The following is a 23,426-nucleotide window of genomic DNA, read 5'->3' on the forward strand; positions in this document are numbered from 1 at the left end:
ATGCAAGTGATACACTAATTTCATCTCAAATCTTGCACCAGCACTAAATCTATGTAAAATTCTTTAGTGGTTGGTCAATATATTGGCCAGTGTTTGGTATTTTGTTTAATGACTGGCATAGGCCATTATGTTGAAAGCGTTATGTGCACTGTCAAACTTTTATTTTGACAGTGCACATAACTTTCATTTTGACAGAATGTTAGTTAGTATTTTAATCTTTCTGTTTAACAATAAATTATTAGGCAGAACTGTTAAAAAAAAGAAAGTAAATGGTATACAGAAATTATGACATCATTTTTTTTTTTAAATGTAAGCATTCAGCAAATGTGCATTTTTATCATTTAAAGTCTTTAATAATATCTAATGCACATTTATTTTTACAAACCTTGCAAACTTTGTGAATTCAGCAGTGACCGTTTGGAGACTGCATAAAATAATTTTTTAAAAGAAGTTTATTTTTACAGATTTTTTTATTATTACAATTATTTCTTATTTAGTAAATATTATGTAAAATAAATACAATTTTAATTCAGCAATTGTTAAGTATGTGTCTTTATGTTTAAAGTAGAACAGTGTTACTCATTTCCTAAACAGGAAGTTGATTTAGAAATGCTGGATTCAGCAGGAAGTCTTTCAGCCTCCTCCCAGTCTCTAAACACCCCACTTTATCGCTCGTCATCATCGCTGTCTTCATCAGGACCCTCTGGAACTGCTGGGGCTAGGCCAAAAAATGAGGTTAGTAAACCAAAACCTACAATTGGAATTGTTGTTGAACAAATGACCAAATCAAATACTGATAACTTACTGATACAAGGTTTGCAGTTTTCAGTCACCTGAGCAGGTCAGCTTTACATTGGTGTGAGAAGCGGCTTGAAAAACCATTGATACATTCTCATGGCTCTGGAACTGGTTAAACCTGGTGTCAGTCATCTCTCTTGCACTTTTTGAAGAGGCCACTGAAGTGTCCAATATGTACATATGCTTTTCTGTATGCTGAATGACAATGTAAACAGTAAATTAGAGTGTGCTGTGGTTCCAGTAGCCACTTTAAAAGTTATTGAGGAGAGACTCTCTCGCTCTCATCCTCTCTCTCATTTTCTTTCTCTCTGAGTGGCTAAAACTGCTGGAACATGATAATAACAGCCTTTACTGTCTGCCAGCTTCCACTAGCTAAAACACACCATTCCTTGAAGAAGCATTCCTTATGATCTTCCCCTCTGGTGCATGTACATGTCTGGATGTCTGTGGATGTGAGTGAGATCTTGTGTGAGTTTGTGTTCTGATGTGAGCGTAAAAGTTTTCCATTTGATTACCCATTACATGCTTGACTCCACATTTCAGAAGCACATGGCAAATAACACTTAAAGTGCCAAGGAAAAGATGGACAGAATGCTTTTATTTGTGAAAGTGTGAACAAAGTTCACAAAGGTCTGTTTAACAGCAGAAACAAATGAGTAGTAGCAGACTACTATAGCACTTATGAGCAAAACTGATTTAAAATGTTAATAAAGATATTGTTCATGTTATTCAGTATGTGTGTGTGGGTGTATACATAGTGTATTTATCATTTTTAAATGTATGATCCTAAATATAGTCATACTTTATATATACATACAGTTTAAATACAGTTTAAATTGTCTGATATTCATCTTTAATCTTTCGAAATGTAGACTTATTAAAAACAATAATTATACAACAATATATACAGTGTATATATATATATATATATATATATATACAGCATATGTATGTATGTGTGCGCGTGTATATATATATATATATATATAGTGTATGCAGTTATTATAATTGTTGTTGAATGGAATTGATACTTTCATTTATCAGTGAACACATTAATTTGATCAAAAATAACAGTAAAGACATTTATAATACTACAAAAGGTTTCTGTTTCAAATAAATGCATTTTTTTTTTACTTTCAGTTTATCGAAACAAAGAGTTCTGAAAAAAAGTATTATGGTTTCCACAAAAATATTAATCAGCACAACTATTTTTAACATTGATAATAATCAGAAATGTCTTGAGCACCAAATCAGCATTCGTCTTTGCATTTTAAAATACCTTAAGACAGACAACAAGTTATATTAAATTGCAGCCATTTTCATAATATTTTACTGTTTTTGAATCTAATCTGTAGTCAGATTTCTCCCGTATCTCAATTTGATCCCTTTTGTTTCATCTTTCAGTCTGTAGTCATCTTGACTGAGGTCATGGAAGAAATAAAACAAGTTGCTCATTGAATGGCTGTATCCATTTAATCTTGATTAATGGGTCAACATAGCACAGTGCTCAGACAGAGGTCAAGGAGATGAGAGATGAAATAATGGCGCCAGAAAGCAGATCATTAAAACACTATAATGTAAGGCACAGGGAATGCAATCTTACACGTTTGAGCAAGTACCCACAGACATCATAGCATGGAGCACGTGTCATAAAGTACAGATAAAGTCAATCCTGTTTACAAGAGAAACCACTGTTTACCCTGACACTTATTCAATGTCTGCGACCATCAAGTGTGTGTGCACATTTGTAAGCATCCACTCACACCTTTCTGTTTGTTCGTTCCAGCCATTCCTCTCCGGATTACATAAGTGTACCAGGTAAACACATGAAAGATTAGGCCTTTTTATACACAGACAAGCTAACTAGTACATACACAACATTTGCACGCAAACCTCTTTGCTCTTGCTAAGGTATGTTAAACACTAACGGAGCACTGCAAGGACACGGCTATCATTCATTGCTAATGAATGTCATTTAGAGCTACAGTAGCAGTGACAGTGAATACACAGAAGTTTATTGAGGCATCACTGTATGTCCATACCACAAAAAAAAAAAATGTTATGCTGGTAAATTATGTGTACGTGCTTATAGTCTTCATGACTGGAAAGATAGAAAGTTAAATAAATAAATGCTGAGAGAAAGGACTAGAAGCTGTGTCAGTCATGAAATCATGAGTTCTCAGAGGCCTGTCTGAAAATGCATTAGTTGTCTTTCAGCTTGTTGCCTCTGAATGTGTGTGTGTGTGTGTGTGTGTGTGTGTGTGTGTGTGTGTGTGTGTGTGTGTGTGTGTGTGTGTGTGTGTGTGTGTGTGTGTGTGTGTACTGTACTGTATCATTCAAAAGTTATCAGTCAGTAAATTATGATTTTTTTTTTTTTTTTTTTCAGAGCGGATGCAATAAGTTTCTCATTTATAATACTACAAAAGATTTCTATTTCAAAGAAATGTTGTTCTTTTGAACTTTCTATACATCAAAGAATCCTGAAAGTATTAAGCAGCAACTGTTTTCAACATTGACAATAATAAATGTTTCTTGAGTGGCAAATCAGCATATTAGAATGATTTCTGAAGGATCATGTGACACTGAAAACTGGAGTAGTGATGCTGAAAATGCTGACAGCTTTGTTTTGTTTTCCCCCAAATAAATGCAGCCTGGGTGGGTATAAGACACTTCTTTCAAAAATATTTTGAAAAATCATACGGACCTCAAATTTGTACATATGTATAGCATTCAGCTGTTTTTTTTAAAATAATGTACTGTGGTTTTAATAGCAATTTCTGCATTTCAGTAGCAATGAAGCATGGTAAAGCAATATCTCTCATTCCAAAGTAATAACTCTCATTCCAGCAAATTTTCTCAACCTAAAATATTCCAGCATTTTTGTCTGGTTTAGTAATCCTTTGTACTGCAAGCAGCTTTCATTTGTACCTCTAAGTTGAATGTTTGTCCATATTAAATAATTCAAAACTCCTATCTAATTTATGTTACCACCTTTCCTAAGAGTTTATGAATAATTTACCTCCATTTCTCTTAACAGAGCTGAAATAAAAGGTTTTTTTTTTTTTAAGATAGACAGTTCCCTGTTAAATACTGATAAAACGCAAAACTGCGTAGTAGCCTAATTTTTCTTGGCAGTTTTAAGCTGTAATTAGTTAAAATGTCTTTGGTGAGGATAAGAGAGAAAATGAGTGGAACAAAGCAAAAAAGAAAAAAAAAAAAGAAAAAAAAATGTTTTGAGAGAAGGATATGGAAAATGTAACCTTTTTTTGACCTTAAGCAGGAAATCGCTGTTTTCTGAAATGTTCAAGGTCAGGCATGCTGTATCAGGCATTCTTAGAGCCCAAAACAAGGGTGTTATCTTGCTCTGCGTGTCAGAGAAAATAGGGAAAAAATCAGACATGATACATGACTGGAATGATATCATTGATTTTACACATCACAATGACCCACTCTGAGATTTCAGTTATGTGTGAGGATTGAGAAGAAAAAGATAGTTGTGTTTAGGGGGCAATAGCAGTCATGGAGAACATCTAAGCTGCCTTTTGAATATGCCTTCACACCCTTCAGATTCATTTCTATGTTATCTGCAATGAGTACTTCCATTAGTCATTGACTAATTCATCACTTATCAATTCAGCAGCCTAAATATGAGGGAACACATACATACACGTTTAGATGTGTCTGCCCATAATGACCACATTACCGTCTTTGTTTCTCTCCTCACATGATCCAGAACCCTGAATGTTTCGGCCCACTTTCATCTCATAACTCAAGCTTGTCAAGAGCACAGGACGTTTAGTGTATTTGGCTACTATCGTTATGTTGACAGCTAACTGGCCTGGTATGAGCAGAACTCAATATATTTGTTTGAGGCCCCTGAGGTCTCAGCATTAGAAATCTATCTTTCTTAAGGGGTTTTCATCTGATGGAAATGGTGTCATATTTGTATATCAAACAGAGGATGGCAGCCAAAGTGAACTACAGTCATTTGTTGTCTATAAATTTAAAGGTGTGGAATAGAAGGAGATTGAGAGATGACAGGGTCCCCTGTGTGTGAAAACATGAATAACTATAAATCATGATGTAAATATGCAAACACGCACAGGCCAAGGAGAGTTGGAAACAGGTGTTATGTTCAGTACACACCCACAAATACACACAAGCTTATTTTTATTAAATATAATAAATGTTATTTCAATCAAATGTTCCCATACATTTTGTAATTTGTAATTTGATTTATTTATGCATGGAAGCCTATTTCCACCACATTGTTTAAAAAAATAATAATAAAATAAAAGTATTATATATTTTCATAAGATGACATATTATCTAAGAGTTTGATTTTATATTTCATATTCACAATTTATTGCAACTTTATTTCTTATAATTGTGACTTTCCTCAATTGTGAATTTATATTTCACAACGTGACTTTTATCTCTTATTGTAAACTTTATTTGTTTTATGTATGTATTTATTTTACTCCCGTAAACATAAACAGGCTTCTACATTTATGGAGTTGTTTTGGAGTTGTTTTGGGGTTGTTTTCTGATTCCAGGTAAAGTAATACCTGTCAAAAGTGGCACCCTAATCCTGTTCCATAGTTAAGCCTCATTTCTTGTTTTCCAAAAATGCTGTCTGCCTAATTCTGGGTCTTCCATTGTTATTGGAGCCTGGATTATACTGGATTACAGGGATTAGCACCCTGAATCTCTTTCTCTAATCCAAGGAGTCAATTAGGGCTGGAAAAAAAAATGTGGAAAAACCAGCTATTGTTAGGTTAGTTAGTATTTAGAGGGAATGTTCTTCACTTTAAATGTATGCTGCTCTACACAAATGATATGTAGTTTCTGATCTTGTATTCAGCCTTCAACCTTTCCAGACTATTGGGAATAAGAATGCATTTTTAAAGGGGTCATATGATGCTGCTAAAAAGAACATTATTTTGTGTATTTGGTGTAATGAAATGTGTTATTGCGGTTTAAGGTAAAAAAAAAAAAAATACATTATTTTCCACATACTGTACATTATTGTTTGTCATCTATGCCCCGCCTTCTGAAACATGTTGATTTTTACAAGGCTCATCGCTCTGAAAAGCGAGGTGTGCTGTGATTGGCCAGCTATCCAGCGCCTTGTGATTGGCAGAATGACTCAAGCATGGACGGAAATGTTTTGCCTCTTAACATATTGTGAAGCCTTGTCCGGCCGGAGCGACGAGACAAAAACATAAAACTCATTATAAACGTGATATAAACATGATTTCTAGTCATGTTTTCTTTTGGAAGGCAAAAACAAAGTAGTTTCGCTTTCTCAACGAAACAGCATCACACACCACGGCCTTAAGTGAGCAGAGGCCAGAGGCCTAGAGTGAGCCGCGGTCTAGAGTGAGCCCAGGCCGGCTTAAAGGGAACAGTGGCGGGCGGCTTGAGAATGGTGCGGCAGGCGGATTCTACAAAGGAGCATACCTTGGTCTTGCAACAACCACATGTGACGACCCCGGGCTGGACGCCGCTTCGTCCACGATGAAAGCCAATTCTGCGATCCACAGTGCAAAGTTGATGTATTTCCTCAGTGACCAGCACGGAAGTGGATATCATCCTCTTTTGGAAGGCCAAACAAAGTAGTTTCGCTTTCACAGTGAAACACACAGCGTCTATACAAAATGGCAGTGGCGGCAACAACAATACTACAACGAGAATAAAAGGTATGCCTTCTTTCTTTGCGTGAACATCTGGGCGGTGTTATGCAAATCTTCCCACAGTGAAGTATATATGTGGGGGCGTGTTAGAACGAGCCGTTTCAGGGGGGCGTGGAGGAGTCTCAACTTTTATATAGAATATCTCTTTGGATTTGAGACTTTAATCTTTGCAACTTCACAGATCTTCTTTATTCACCAAGACCTTGTAACACTAAAAAGAGAAAGGAACATTTGAAATCACATCATATGACCCCTTTAAGACACAAAGAGAAAAGTGTCCCTTATTGACACGCTCAGTTAAATTCTAATTTTGATTGATAGCACTGATTGATAGATTACAGTACACTCTTAAAAAGTGGAAAAATTCTCTATAAAATCTAAAAATTCTCCAAAAAAAAAAAAAAAAAAGTTCCTTAAAAAAATAAAAAAATAAACACTGAAAGGTTCTTTGAATAAATCAGAAATGGTTCTTTTATCACATTGCTGTGAAAACCTACTTTTGAACCTTTATTTTTAAGAGTGTAGTTCTTCACACTAAGAAGAAGAAGATTAAGAAAAAAAGTTATTTTCAGAACTGTTCCATGAAAGGTTCTTTAGGGAACACAAAATGGTTCCTGAATTTCATTGCTGCGAAACCCCCTTTGGATTCTTTATTTTTAAGAGTGTACAAACCGTTCCGAACCAATGGATGACAGTGCCATGAAATACCCCAGTGAGCAAGCAGAGTGTAATTGTGGCAAGACAAAACTCCTTAAAATACTATTAGCTTGGGATCAGTCATTGTCCTCTTATTGTCCCTCATAAGCAGAATTGGTACACAGTGTAATTGTTTATCCTGTCAACTGCTGTACTTTTACTTCCTTTGGGTCCCTAGTCATCATGTTGTTCAGTTATGTGCAAAAGATAGTAATATATTTTTTTACAGTAGCATAATAAGATGATTTTTTCGCAATATGGTGATGATAGAAATGCCAGAATATCCTTTAAAGGATTGTGGGTGAGAGGAGTAAACAATCAAAAGTATTGGATTTCTGAGTTTGTAAATTCAAATTCTGGATTTAAACTGGATAGTTTCCGTATGCAGCTGGCTGTTTTTAGCTTGAATCGCAGCTTGTAATGTCAACAGTGATCACTGAGTCAGGGATATAGTTTATGCCATGTAACATGCCCTGAGGGACACTTCACATCACTTCCTGCCAAAACGGTTCACATAAAACATATGGAAGTTATTATGGGGTAAAGAAGGGGGTGTTCTCAATACGAAGAAGGAGGGAAAAAAAGAGAGGGGTCATTTTTTTCCCACGTTTCTCAGTGCACGTGCAGGAATGTCTTCATTAGTTGCGGAAAAAGTTTAAGATTCGGGGGGTATAGATAGCATCTGTGCGTCTACATACTCTACAAATGGCATGTATATATGCTCAGAATAAACACACTAAATAAGGTCCCTTCTGAGACCTGAAACTGAGGCAAAATAATAATAATATGTCTAATTTATATAGGGATGCTTTACAAGGTACACCAAAAAGTACTTGATTTGTGTATACATGCACAGAAAATGTATATAGGTATCTTTATCCTTACATTTATCTTTAACAAAGAAGAGGGTGCAATAAGAATGGTCATCAAGACTCATGTACACACATACACACCTTACCCACTCAGACTTTGGGTGGGCCAATCTGACCTCTACCAGCTGCACATTCTTAATCAGACAAGGGGGCTGGTAAACTCTGCACTTCAACCTGCTCAACTTACACACATACACACACACCTTATCTTTCTTTCAAAATTTCAATAGGTTTATGAAGTGATTAGCAGATTCTTAAATCCAGTGTAGCAATGTAGAATTAGATTTGTACACTTTCTCACTGGTATGTTAGGGTATTGTGGCTGCCTGTCAGGGTGTTGCTATGCTTTTTGGTGTTCAAAGTGGTTTTTAGCATATTAGATCCTATGCTAAGGTTCTGAAGTGTTCGTATGTTGCTAAGGTGTTATTTGGCATGTTGCTATTTGCTTGCTTGGCTGTTGTAGGTGGTACTAGAGCGTTGCTAGGATGTCAAAAAAAGTCTGAAGCTGTGATAGTCCTTTTAATTTTAATTGCTGCCATTTACATATATATATTTGCCTCTTTTGACTGGGCTCTGTAACCCCAAGTATGAGCAAAGTCATAAATTACAATTAAAAAAAAAATAAAACATTAAATTTTCCAGACCAGAATTTTGCCACACACACACAATTCAGATATCCCCAGTATAACTGAGTGAATGCTTACTTTCAGTGTATATCCACATAATCCCTGCCAACTGGTTAAATGTGTTTAACTGCATGGTGTTTATCCCAGTTCTCTCTCTCTCTCTCTCTCTCTCTCTCTCTCTCTCTCTCTCTCTCTCTCACACTCACACACACACACACACACACACACACACACACACACACACACACACACACACACACACACACACAAATAGTAGATGAATGCTTGAGTGCTCTGGCCCGTTGTTTTTTCTGCTGGACACCTGATACGACCTCTGATCCCTAATGCTGTGACAACCTGTGCCCAGGGACATTACAGGCCAAAAAATGTGACCCAGTCCTGCCCCTTAATGGCTGGGGACACACACTTGCACACACGATTGCATACTTAAACACACACATACAAAAACAAAACAAAAACTCTCACTCTCATGACTGAAATGTAACATATGACGTGCCCTTGGGTGGTCCAGTGCTGCCAGGCAAGTGTGATGGACCCTGTAGAATTCTACACATTATAAACAATTCCACACCTAATTTTAAGATGGTGAAATGTTATCCATTGGTTCAAGTTTGGTCTATGCAATGATGCTGGAGTGTTGTGGATGGTTGTTGTGGTGTTGTCATATGGTGGTGGTTGAGGAGATTACCCATTTCTATGCAAAGCGCATTGAGTGCTCAGAAAAGTGCTATATAATAAGAAAAATAGTGATAATATACTTATAAGGTGGTTGTTTCATTATTTACTTACTGCTCGCTTGCTGCTTACTTAAGAACTGTCTCCAGTTTCTTTTTCATAGTAAATCTATGGGAATTTTCATCTTTCATCCAAACTAATTTGTTCAGTCATTTATGAAAGTAATAGCACTTTTTAACATACCACATGATCTGAGGTATCATTTAAATCCGTAGCATAAATGGAGTATATATTTTTATAACATAGATATAATTATTTGTAATATTATTAATATAACATGCTGGTAAATATAACAATGTAATAACAATTATATAAATTTTATTTCATTTTCCAAATGTATTTTGGCTGTTTTTATATCAATTAAAAATTTCAGTAAAACACTGACCACCAGTATGGAAAATAGTAATAGTGATTCTTGCCTGTTTGGCTTTTCTTTGTTATTTATTCATTGTCCTAATTTTCTGCTGCCTTATTCCCTGCTTCCTCTCCATCTTTTATTCTATTGTTCTGTGCTCATTTTAACCCTCTTCCCACTCGTATGAGGGTGCTGTGTTTGGGATAGCACATGATAACAGTGCTTTGACTCAAATATAGTTATTCTGAGTATTCCAGAAACTCTCTGAAGTATTAATAGTATTTCACTGTCGGTGGCCTTGAGTTGTTTCTGTGAATTTGAGAAAACAACAGGCCTACACATAGAGGAATGTAGAATGTGTTACTGTGGTTACAGTCACGCTATGATAACATGGTTAACACTCTACTGCATCATGTTTCATTGTATTTCCAGGCTCCTAATTTCACATTATGGATGTGAGACATTAGTCAACGGGTTGTGGACTTTATAGTGCATGTTGAGGTATTTAGTATAGTCTTGTTGGTGTTGGCATGTACGTGTATGTATGAGCGTTCATGGGTGATTTACTGTTGATAGCTTGCAGTGTGCCAGCATGGGACTTTTTTGCCGTTAGCTAACATGACGCTAAGGTCATTATTTAGCCGTAAATCTGAGAACCATCATTGTTGTTGGGGAGTTTTATGGATATATATTTATATTTTTTGTACTGATTGTGTAGTCTATTGATGTTTAACTGTGTGTGTGATTCAGATAAACCATGTTCAGGTATGTGTGAGTAAGCCCCAATTGTACATTGGTGTCTGTGAGTGTGTGTGTGTTCCCTAGACAGATTGGTTGCAAGGCAATGCTTTATCCAGGCATCAGTGGCAATACCCTCAACAAGGAGAGGAATGCAATGGGTGGATTTGTCTTCAGCTATGAGATAGAGAGATAGTGAGATAGTAGAGATAGTAGAGATAGAGATAGTACTGTCGGCTAGATATATCTTTAAAGGAGAGAAAAAGTCTTCAGTCTAACCAGAGCATTTCAGAAATTAACGATATTTAAGGTGAAATTTGCAACCCCTAAAAAATATGTTCCATGTAGTATGAATGTGTGTAGCATGAAGAACTGAATGTACTACATTTGTCATGTAGTCACTGTCATGTTACCATACAATGTCAGTTACATCGCTTTACTGTAATTCAGAAATCCTCTTCCATGTCCTCATAGGATAGTAAACTATCCATCCAATGTACACTTTTACTATCCAGATACTTTTCACATACTGTTTAATGAATAATATGTATTCAGACATGCTTGGCTCAAATTTCTAGGCTCAAATTTTCACAGTTTATTTCACAAGTTTATTATTATTATTATTATTTTTTTATTTTATTTTTTTTTTGCAATTCCATTTGGTGCCTCTAGAGGCACATAAATTACACACTTCACCTTTGAACATTTTCTGGTCATTCATGCCAAAAATCCTTTTAGAATGTTTCCATATCTCTGTATGCTGGTGCATATGCTATGAATAATGGGGACATATTCAATACTAATACAAAAACCAACTGGTTTTAAAATGTCTGAGGTACACTGTGTCCATTAAGATCACAATTGTGCAGCTATCTTGCTAAACATACATGTACAGTCCTTTGATAAGCCACTCATACCCCTTACATGCATGAAGATATCTTCTAGCATGCATCTGGCTTCATGTGGGGAGGATGGGTGGATGCAAGGATGAGGGTACGTTAACAAAAAACGTGGAAACAAAGAACAGGGGTAGATAAAATAAGAGAATGTGATAACAGAGGGCAATAAAGGAATTGGGGTGAGAGATAGAACATGAAAAAAACAGGGAAGATGGAGGTAGATAAAGAAGAAGAATATGCTCTGATGTTTTGAAGAGAAAGCCACAATCTTCATATAACAGGATGCATCGCTCTTTTTAGGCAGATGAGGGTGTTTCTGTCAGTATGATCTTTTCCAGGGACTTTGGGATTACACAAGGTCAAAGATCAGCGAACAGAGCAGGAGTTCTGTGGATGAAGGTCACCCGGAGACGGAGACCCTGACATTCCTTTGGAACCACAGAAATTCCTGTTTGGCCTGACTAAAAAAAAGTCAACACATAAGGATATTGAACAATAAATAACAAAGGAATACACATTAATAGCCATTGCTCTGTTTTAGGAAAGAGAGAGGCTCCATTAAATCAAAATTAGAGTTTTATGACATTTTGTTATTTTAATACTATTTACATGCAAATATAATAATTAGCTTTGAATTGGTATTTATATTTATATTTTCAGTTTTGGTTTTAATTTGATTGTAGCAATTTTATGTTAAATAATTTTGTTATGTGCTTTATTTTTTTTTTTCATCTAATATATATGTTTAATGCCAACTTTATTTTTGGTAAATTAAACAATATTAAAATGTTTAGTTTATAATGACAACACTGTAGTGTATTCCTAAACAGTTAGCATTTGTAGTATTTGTGTAAAGGCTACACATTTAAAATTTACAGTCTCTCTTTTCCAGGAAAACTGATTGAAAGTGTTGATGACTCATCCTGCATTACACAAATTTTTATCCAATCAGATGTTCTAAACTATGAGAATGTCCCGCCCCATAATGCTGCCTGCAGTTGACTAGCATGTAGTAAATTATGATTTATTGTTGTGACATAGCTTTGGAAATACCCTTGGATACAGTATGTCCCACCAAAACTTCCTGTTTCAACACAGGAAGAGTCTTTACAAAGGTCTTCAACCAAATCCACAACTGTGCTAAATTTGAAAGCGATATTAATGCCTTTGCCTAGTAGATTAATAATTTTTCCAGGCAAAATGCTGTGGCTAAAATAATCACTTACACACACTTTTTGGGTATTTTTCAATCGTGTGATTTCCACTGAGACGTTCTGACATGGTAAAAATATGCAGCGGGTTTCTTTTTGTCTCATACCCTCCTCTTTGTTGTAAAACAAACTTCTAGCAGCGTTATCAGTAAATAAACACATGATAACAAATTATGGATAATCACATTCAGTCAAGATTAAATAGACTATCAAGCATTTTACAGGATATGTAAGCATGTATGTATCTGCATGTGTGTGTGTATGTCCTGGTATTCCTTACGTTATGGGGACCAAATATTCCCACAAGTATAGTCAGTTTTGTCCTTGGGGGGACATTTTTTTGGTCTCCATGAGGAAAACCGCTTATAAATCATACAGAATGAAGTTTGTTGAAAATCTAAAAATGCAGGACGTTCTGTGTGAGGGGTAGATTTAGGAATATAGATTTAGGGTAAGGGGATAGAAAATACAGTTTGTACAGTATAAAAATCATTACACATATGGAATTAACCCATGATGATAGGTGTGTGTGTGGGTGTGGGTGTGTGGTGGGGTATCTTGTTCATAAAGAGGAGGCTGTTTTCAAGGTTGCAGAGGCTACACAAATGGCCTTATTTCTTGGCCAGCTGCACTTTGTGGTCATGATCACACACACAAACACACACACACACACACACACACACACACACACACACACACACACACACACACACACACACACACACACACACACAAACACACACACACACACAGTGTTTTACTCACAGGGACAGGTGGCAGGCTAGTTTATATGGGCTTGGTTTGAAAATGTAAACTATCTTTATAGAGTTATATTGTAAAACTGAACTATTTTATTGGTCTTCCATGAATCATGATGATAAGCAAAATATGAACTCATAAAGCATCGTAATTCCATTTCAGAAATTTTAAATATAAACTGACCTTCAACCATGATAAAATGTATTTTAAGATTTTTTTTCTTATTGTATTTCTTCTAAATATTAAGCTTTCTTTATTTCTTTCTTTCAGATCTATGCTGTGCTTTCTGAGAAAGACAGAGCTGGTAAGTTTTTTATTTTATTTTTTATCATAAACTACATTATTATAAGTGATGGAAGATTGATACAAAAGAGAAAATAAGTAAAAAAATAATAATAATAATAATCTGTTTTGATATGATAATGTTATATATGGCTGATTGCACTATTGGGATATCATATTTAGTTAATGTTTTCAATACTGGGTGACCAGAAAATGAAGAATGTTTATGAGATTTTGTAAAACCTAGTCATACATACAACCTTGCTTTCCCGGCTAAGTATATCAACTGGTGGCACTGGATCTGTCTTAAACACTAGCAGATGTTATTCAGTCAGACCACGAGCTGGCCGATATCAGAACAGAGAGCTGGAAATTCAAGATTATTACTAGAGTGATATATATCTAGAACAAACCTCTTAATTTCCTTATTGATACATGACCATTAGCTGGCTGAAAGAGATGCTTTGTCGGGGAACAGCAAAGCATTTACCCTGATGTCGGTCTCACCCTCAGGCTAAAGACAAACACAGCATGCTAGCTATTAACAAATAACTGTTAGTCATGTACTGCTCATGTGACGTTTTGATCTTTGCTGACTACTATATATCTACTATCTTATTTGTGATGTTGGCCTTCTCGTCATTTGTTGTTTCATTTTTGTTAACTGAAAGATGTTTCTCATTTAAATCAATACTGCTACGCTCTTCACCCAATATGCCTTATTCTAATGACGAAACTTCCAATTACCATGCACAATATCAATCAGTAAACTGTTTACAACCTTGATAAGAAGACATTTTTCTTGAGTTGCAAATCAGCACATTAAAATGATTTCTGAAGGATCATTTGACACTGAAAACTGAAGTAATGACTGCTGAAAATTCAGCTTTGCCATCACAGCAGGAATAAACTTTTTAAATATACTAAAATAGAAAACAATTATTTTATGTTATACATTTAAATAAATAAATACAAAATCATACAAAAACCCTTTAAAGTTTTTAATGGTATAGTGTAAACCATTTTAATATTTGTTAAAAATTATTAATATGAATGTTTACACAGACTATAACTGATTCTTTTTTATCATTACAAACAGTTTTGCTTCCCCCTCCCCCACCACATGTGCTATTTTACCTAGAAGACCAAAAATTAAATAAATAAATAAATAAATACATAGTTATGAAATTATTTATCTTATTAAACGTTGTTTAGGATGCATGCTACAAGTTGGATAAATCGGTCAATCAAATAAAGAAACTGAATTAATTAATTAATGTCCAGCACAGAATGCTATTAAACATAATACATAATACATAAAGATGTGGTCAATATGACACTGTAACACTGTGAAAATGACTTTCAGAATTTATACGCACTATATGACACAGTTAGTAGAAAAATTGGGTGAAAGTATGATTCTGAAAAGGGAATTTTTTATTATTTTTGGACACAAAATTCTTAAATATCATCAAATAAGATGATCTTTTATAAACATGACTAGGAAACTTCTGGTCACATCCGTTTGCATTCAAGTTGAGCAGACACCAGACAAACCATATGAGATCATTTTGATTTGACCCCTCTGTCTACCCGGAATCAATACCAGAAAGCAACAGGAGCTAGGAGGCACAGCAGGTACATCTGTCTCCATCATCTACAAATGGCCTAGTCTTAGCAAGAGGTGTGTATGCAGTGGAGACAAAGAAATGAGATGTCGTCGCATCTTGCATTTTCTGAGATTTTCTTTGTTGATCAGATTTTGGTTATGTTCATCTTAATGATATTAATGATATATGAGTTGCAAGTTCAGAATTTGGAGACGTTCAGGATTTGTGTGAAGGCTATTTGTGTTATGTAATGGCCCCCTGCAGCTCTGCGGCTTGGTATTCTGGTGTGTGATGGATGATAAAACTCAGCCTTCATGGTTAATTTCCGGGTTTTTATGGCGATGGACTTTTGGGTCACAACATCGGAGCCAACAGTATTTATGTGCAAGGAAAGTGATGCCCATCTGGGCGACTTTCCTTACTCTCCCTTTCTAGACTGGGCTAAAACACAGCAGGGTTTTGGCAGGAATGAAGAGGAGCAAAACACCAGCAGCAGTGATTTTGAGTGTGTTTGCATATGTTTTTGTGTGTGTGTGTATGAGTGAGAGAGTTTGTTATCTAACACGAGCTCCAAGGACATGAAAGCCTGACATTGTTAGTTTGCATTCAGGGCCATTTTAAGGGGTATGGGGCACCAGAATGGAGCATTTGGCTGCATTAAGTACTCAAGTTTCTTGCTGAGGTCTACACTTGCTTTAGTGTAGACAAATGGATATGACAGGAGGATTTGGGTTTTTAACCTTGTAATGGCATCTTAGGGTCCTCACATTTGTTCACATAAAGATGTAGCGATGTAGAAGAACCCAGTGTGAAGGGTATTTAAATATGTTTAATGTAATGTAAATCCCACTTCTTATCTCTGATAGCTAAAAAATAAATAAATGTGGATCAGTAATATTTATTAATTGATTGATTGATTGATTGATTGAAATCACTTACATTTAACATTGTTGTATATGTGATCAAAACTACAGTTAAGACTGTAATACTGTAATATATATTTTTACAATTTTTAAATAAAAGCAAAACTAAATTTTCATCAGCCATTATTACAGACTTCAGAGTCATATGATCATCCAGAAATCATTCTATACTGATTTGGTGCTCAAGAAACATTTGTTAGTCTTACTGTCTTACTGTCAATATTGAAAACAGTTGTGCTACTTAATGTTTTCATAGAAACCATTTTCAGGGTTCTTTGATGAATAGAAAGGTCAGAAGAACAAGAAGGATAAATCCTTTGTAATGTAAAAGACTCTACTGTCACGTTTCATGTATTTAATCTTTTTCTTTAAAAAAAAAATCTTAAAATTTTGAAGGGTAATATAAAGGTGAAAATGATTATGTATTAATAGTGTGCTCTTTCATCTGCTTTTTTTTCTTTTTTTTTACATTAATATTTAATACATAATATTTAATATTTTGATATAGTCTTTTCTCAAAAAAAAATAAAATAAATAAAAATAAAAATGGTACCACTACTTTTGGGAAACATACTAACATATGAAACATCTATGTTTCTTATACCAAAAAATGGCAGGTAGATTGCAGTGGTCTGTGAGGAAAATGACAAACATTACAGTTTGTCTTTCCTTCCCACAGTGGGGTAAATGAAAGACACAGTAGGCGGATTTCAAAGCCTTCGTTCCCTCACATTATCTAGTTTTAAGTCCCCTTAATGCTGATCTGGGACCAGGCCTCAGCATTCCCACTAAGATCTGCCATTATTAAGTGAAACTTCAAAACTGATCTCAGGTCTGTCCCTATCAAGTGCAACAATAACCTCTCATTCTTTCTTATCTGCAGTAAGTTCGGTACCTATAATCATGTCCGCAGAACACCTCCCTCTCGGCCTTTTGCCTGTAATTCTTTGATGTGCGTTCCTGCCCCTATCGCACTCATTTCCCCTGTTACGGCTCAGGCTCTGGGTGCAGAACAATGGGTCTATTGCTCACTTCTGATCTCTCTCCCTCACCTGCATCTGGGGTCGAGCCCCAGCTGGGTTGAGCCAGGTCAGTCCAGATAGAGTCTGGAAAGAACAGGCTCTGGGAAGAGAGGGGAGGAAGAAAGGGTTGCTGCACATGCTTGCTACTTCCAAGCAGAAAACATCAACAGCACTCCTGTCATTCATCCGGTTGGAATAGTACCACATGACCTTTTATTTGAATTGCTCAGTTGAAGAGAGGACGCAAGGAAACTTTCTTAAGAGTTTCAATTAACGTCATGTTCCGTAAGCATTCCTGATTAATCAATAGCCCACTTACAAGACCTATGATCTTGGGACTTTTCCATTGCCTGATGGAACCCTGGGAAATTCCACTTTAGTCATCAAGTGCTCAATGGAGCCAATACCTGTGTTCCCATCAGTCTGAGTGATTAAGATATATTTTAACGGTATGGCATTTTTAGAGGCTATAAGTATGCCTGAAAAGAGGAAGTTGTTGAGTCACTTTCTGAGAAAAGTAGTTCCCTTGTTTTGCTTGTTGGAAAAATGTCTTGGAAATGTTTTTCCTCCTTTGCACAGATGCCTTGCTACCTGCATTTCAGTTTTGTTATCTCTAGCTTGCAACTTCTTTATCTCTCTCCTGATTTACTTATTATCAGGTTTACTGCTAGAGATATTTTGTCATTGTTTACTCACCCTCAGATTGTTCCAAACCAATATGTCTGTGGATCACAAAATAAGAAACTTTTGTTTCTTCCTGGTTGTTGTTTCCCACTAAATTAAATTTTCCAAAAAATAAAAATAATTAAACTATATTAATAATAATATTTTTCTATTAAAAAAATTTTTTTTTTAAAATAATTTCCAATAATAAAAATAAGCTGAACTAAAATAAAATATGAATATTAGATGAAAATTTTAACTTAAAATAAATAAGGGTTAATATATATATATATATATATATATATATATATATATATATATATATATATATATATATATATATATATATACAAACACGAGGGGATCTTTTCATAGTCTAACCTGTGATTCACTGAATCACCTCAGAAAACCCCCGTACTGAGTCCTTATCTAGCCAGCGGTCCACACAGATTACATTTCCATGCCAATTTTCTGAGACGGTCATGCCCAGATGGGTTAGGTTTCACATGAAATGACCCAGCTGACACAAATCAGCCCTCTTCTCTGCACATATCCTGTCCTGATCTCATGTTTGTCTACTTCATGTCCACAGGGTATAGTAGCATAACATTAAAGGGATACTCCATCCCAAAATGAAAATTTTGTCATTATACACTTACCTCCATGTCGTTCCAAACCTGTAAAAGCTTTGTTCGTCTTTTGGAACACAATTGAAGATATTTTGGATGAAAACCGTTAGGCTTGAGACTGTCCCATAGACTGCCAAATAAATAACACTGTCAAGGTCCAGGAAAGTATGAAAAGCATCGTCAGAATAGTCCATCAGCCATCAGTGATTCAACCGTAACGTTATGAAGCAACGAGAATACTTTTTGTACACGAAGAAAACAAAAATAACGACTTTATTCAACAATTCCTCTCCTCTGAGTCTCTCAAAATCAGCGTAGCGCCATTTTGGCAATTCTGAGAAGTACGCAGGCAGCCTACGCTCTTCTGTGTCAGCCGTGCCACAAGGATAAGTGATTAATGACAAAATTTTCATTTTGCGGTGGAGTAACCCTTTAATGTGAGTCTGTATTTCAGTGCTAATGCGTTCTTAGGCTTGTCTGTCCTGCTTATTTGATTCTGAGAACTTAATGCCTTCCTCAGTCCTAGCCTTTTATTTCCCACACAGTCTCGTTGGCTTTGACTTACTGGTAAAGAGACTTAGGGTTTGAACAAGGGTGCATTCTTGGCCACTTCATCTCTCTAAATCTGTCCCAAACATCTTTCTACTGCTAACATCCCCCACTTTTATTTTCCTTGTCCACTTCCTGTTGCATCCACTGTCTCCCAGACTTGTCCATTTTACTGCTTTGTTCTGTTCTTGGAGAACCAGACTGAACTGCTCAAATTTAAAGAATGGGCACTTACAATTACTGGATCGTTTTCTTTTGAAGACTGTCGTTCTGTTGGGGGTGTTTCTTCAACTATAGGCATTTTGGCCTGTGTAGTTCTAGTGTAGTTTATTTATATAATTATTAAAAATGTCCAATGGTGGGTTAAAGTGCATCACAGGAAGATTCTGTCATTTTTGTCATTTTTTCCACACCAGTGCCACTGAGAGAAATTACATTTTGGAATGTATATATTTATATATAATTAATTTTTTTTTATATATAATTACAAGGACGCTGACTAAATAAAACTACTTTTATTTATTCTTAGAAATTATATTTATTATGTATTTTCCTATTTTACAATCGATTCTATTGGTCTGGGACAATGGCAAAAGTGCTCAAATTAAAGAAACGTACAGTATGAATATGTCTGTTTCCTGCGGTTGGTCTGATATTGGTCTGACGCTTTCGGTTTTTTAGCTGATGTCACTGGTAATTCCCATGCAGACAGCAGATGTCCAAGGCCGTTCCCAGACTGTGATAAGATATAGGCCTGCTGGACAGGAAACAGTCAGTTGGTGGAATGATGAACAGTGTATGTTTTTTTTTTTTTATATTTAAGAACAGGAAATCATCTTTTCAGATTTCTGTAAAGAGAACTTTCAGCCCTACATGTGGGCTCTTGAGCAAACTGTGACCTGTCCCATGATTCGACAGCACAAGACCTAACAGAGGTCTTATGATGTGACCACAGTTTTTTCACAGTAGTGTCAGCTGTTTGCTAGTCTGTGTGTTTAGGTGGGGATTTTAATATTCTATTGATTGCGTAGACGTAGAACTCATTCCCTATTGTTTCCTGTTTGTAGGTCACTGTGTGAACCCAGGTTAAGAGTATCGGGATCAGTCTGACTATTTTGGCTGCTACACAATATCACAATGATCTACCAGCTTTCTTTGGCTTATTATGTATCTGTCTCTCTCCATCTTAACAGCATCACCCTAATATTTTTTCTGTAACAAGTGAGACAGGGAGTGAAAGAAAGAGATACAAATTGATTATCCTAGCCAGAGCAAGACATTTGTTCTTCTCAGACGACAACAAAGGCTCCTCATTCACTAACAACGCAATGAACTTTTCATGTTATTGATACAATCACTTCTAGAATGGAATGTTCAGGAGAGATGAATGAAAGAGTTTGGATGCATCCCAAAAACGTGTGTTTGCTTATTTGTGTAAGTGATTGAGTACAAAAGCAAAAGAAGGGCGAAGTGTTTCCAGACTTCTAACATTACACATGGGGGGACATCGTGGTATTTCCAATAAGATTGTGTTTTTATATTGTAAATTATATGGTGAGGGTGAGGTTCGAACACGTGTGTGTACATGTTCTCTTATTTGAAAAAATGAACAAATTCATATAATTCTCTTTAAGACTTATGCTGATAACCAAAACAAAATAAACAAAGTACTTTTATACTTTTAAGATCTCGCAACTGGGTTCCAAATAGAACTTCTGAAATGCCTGTTAATGGCAGATGAATTAAATGAATAATTTGATAAACCCAAAAGTGAAAATTTGCTGAACAGCTTTTTGCTTCATAAGACATTAATTCATGTACTGGATTCATGATGATCACTCATGGATTATTAGATTATTGTTTGGACTCTCCTTCTGACGGCACCCATTCACTGCAGAGGATCCATTGGTGAGAAAGTGATGTAATGCTAAATTTCTCCAAATCTGTTCCAATGGAGAAACTTATCTACATATTGGATGGCATGAGGATGAGTAGATTTTCAGCTAATTTTCACTTTTGGGTTTATTAAATTACTAATTTAATTAATCTGCCATTAACAGGCACTGTTAAATTTCTCCAAAGCTGTTCCGATGAAGAAACAAACTCATCTACATCTTGGCCTGAAGGTCAGCAAATGTTCATTTTTGGGTGAACTATTACTCTAAATATTTTTTATTTATGTTTTGTACCTACAGACATCAAATTATTTAGTTGTTTTCCCATCCTTTATATTTGCAGCAAACTTTAAATAATTTTTCTTTATTATACTTTTGTTATATTTAATATATTGGCCATTTCCAAATATTAAACCTCCATTTCAGCAATTAAACTACTTTTAGAAGTGCCTTTTTTATTTTACAGCATGGGGATTTGTGCAGGCTTTAGTGATTGAATCTGTGAATGGAAAACAGAGGAAGAAATGAAGCTTATCTCCTCTAGCTTTACCTCGACGGTCATAAAGTAAATTAACAGCTGTGTTTGTGTGTGCGTGTGTGCTTTCTGTGCTATTCTTAAAGCATCCATTGTAGTACATCTCTTAGCTGGCCAATTACCCCCCATTGCTCGCTTCAGTGGTGCATTACTGGGAATGCAAAAGCACTAATCCCAAATTTACATCCCCTTGGCAAAGAATTCTAAACACACAGTTGCTACGATTATCTTCAATTATCAACTCTCTTTGAATGCTCATAAACCCAGTCGTTTCACACCGCAACACACACAGAGAGAGCATGGGCCCACATCCCTTTAAGAAAATTTGACATCCGTCCTATTTTAGAGCTATATATCAAATATACTTAGCCTCCATGCAATTATTTTGCTAGTGCTAAAATTAAGCAGCATTATTTAAAAAAAAAAAAAAAATAGATTAAAAAATAAAGTTCAGACTGGTTCAAACTGTTTGTTTCATTGACAAATGAGCAATTTAGAAAAAAAAAAGTGCAAGTTGAATGTATAGTACATACATATTACATATAGTATTGTGTTTACAATTACAATAGCATTTTCCCTATCCAAAGGTCAAGTGTATCCATAAACAGTTCAGCCATGCAAAACACGCATTACTTGTTACATAACTAAGAACTTCAGTTTGGAGCCTGGTAGTGCACTAAAGCTTAAAGAATTGTGTGAATTTACTAAAAATGAGTCAACTTTTATTCAGAAGTTAGCTAAACCAGACAGCAGGCAAAACCATTTTTTAAATCTTAAAATGCAATTATATTTCTTCATTATTGCATTTTACGTTAATTACTTTGTAATTATAAATAGCTTTAGATTTAAAAAAAAGTCTCTGATATGACCTCATTTAGATACCTAGGAAAACATGAGTGTGGTTGTGTGGTCTATGGACTTATTTTGGGAAAATGTGTGATGCATTAAATACAATATGTGAAACCAGTCTTAAGTGTCAATTTGTCAAAAAAGGAGATTTAGACATCATCTGAAAGCTATAGGAAAATATTTGGCTGAGATACAACTACTTGAAAATCTGGAATCTGAGGGTGCAAAAAAAAAAAAAGCCTTTAAAATTGTCCAAATGAAGTTATTAGCAATACATATTACTAATCAAAAATTAAGTCTTGATATATTTACAGAAGGAAATTTACAAAATTTCTTCATGGAACCTGATCTTTACTTAAAATCCTAATGATTTTGGCATTAAAGAAAAATCTATAATTTTGACCCATACAATGTATTTTTGGCTAATGCTACAAATATACCCAAGCGACTTTAAGGGTTAGTTCACCCAAAAATAAAAATAAGGCCATAAATTACTCACCTTCAAGTCACCCTACATGTATCTGACTTTCTACTTTCAGACGAATCCAGTCAGAGTTATATAAAAAAACATAACTATAACCAAAAAATAAAAAAACATAACAAAAATATATTTTGTGTTGAAAAAATGGCCTCCTGTAGCGTATCAATGTGTTTTGGTAAGAAAAATATCCTATTCAAAATGTAATAATCACTTTAATGTACCTTGCGCCAACAGTTGCACACTGAAGCAGTTCCGGGCGGATGACGTATGAGGTAGGTGTTGCGCATTCGCTGGTGAGTCTCGTGAAAACCAACGTTTGTTAACAGGAGCAAAGGAGGCAAAGTTTCCTTACTGTAGCAAAGGAAAACCAGTCTCCTCTTGGCTTATATCGAAATCCTCCTGCATTCTTCTTTACAAATCCTCGTTTAGTACCTCTAATTAGTGACCATTGTTTTCTTTTGATCTCTCCCCTGCGCTTCTGCGTTCATCACTTCTGAGCAGCGCATGCGCAAAGCCAACCTCATACGTCATCCACCTGGAACTGCTTCTGTGTACAACAATGAGCACAAGCTACATTAAAGT

The 23,426-nt window shown here is 35.5% G+C and overlaps 1 protein-coding gene across 1 annotated transcript in view; it reads left to right on the forward strand.

Moving 5' to 3' along the window:
- The window catches only part of LOC109061692 (rho GTPase-activating protein 7-like), a 104,309-nt gene that overhangs the window by 12,926 nt on the left and 67,957 nt on the right, over positions 1 to 23,426 (forward strand). The window contains 2 exon segments of the mRNA XM_042720859.1: positions 595 to 735; positions 13,677 to 13,710. Coding sequence (XP_042576793.1) covers positions 595 to 735; positions 13,677 to 13,710 — 175 coding nt within the window.

The sequence above is a fragment of the Cyprinus carpio genome, chromosome A1 (genome assembly GCF_018340385.1).
Source record: "Cyprinus carpio isolate SPL01 chromosome A1, ASM1834038v1, whole genome shotgun sequence".
NCBI lineage: Eukaryota > Metazoa > Chordata > Actinopteri > Cypriniformes > Cyprinidae > Cyprinus > Cyprinus carpio.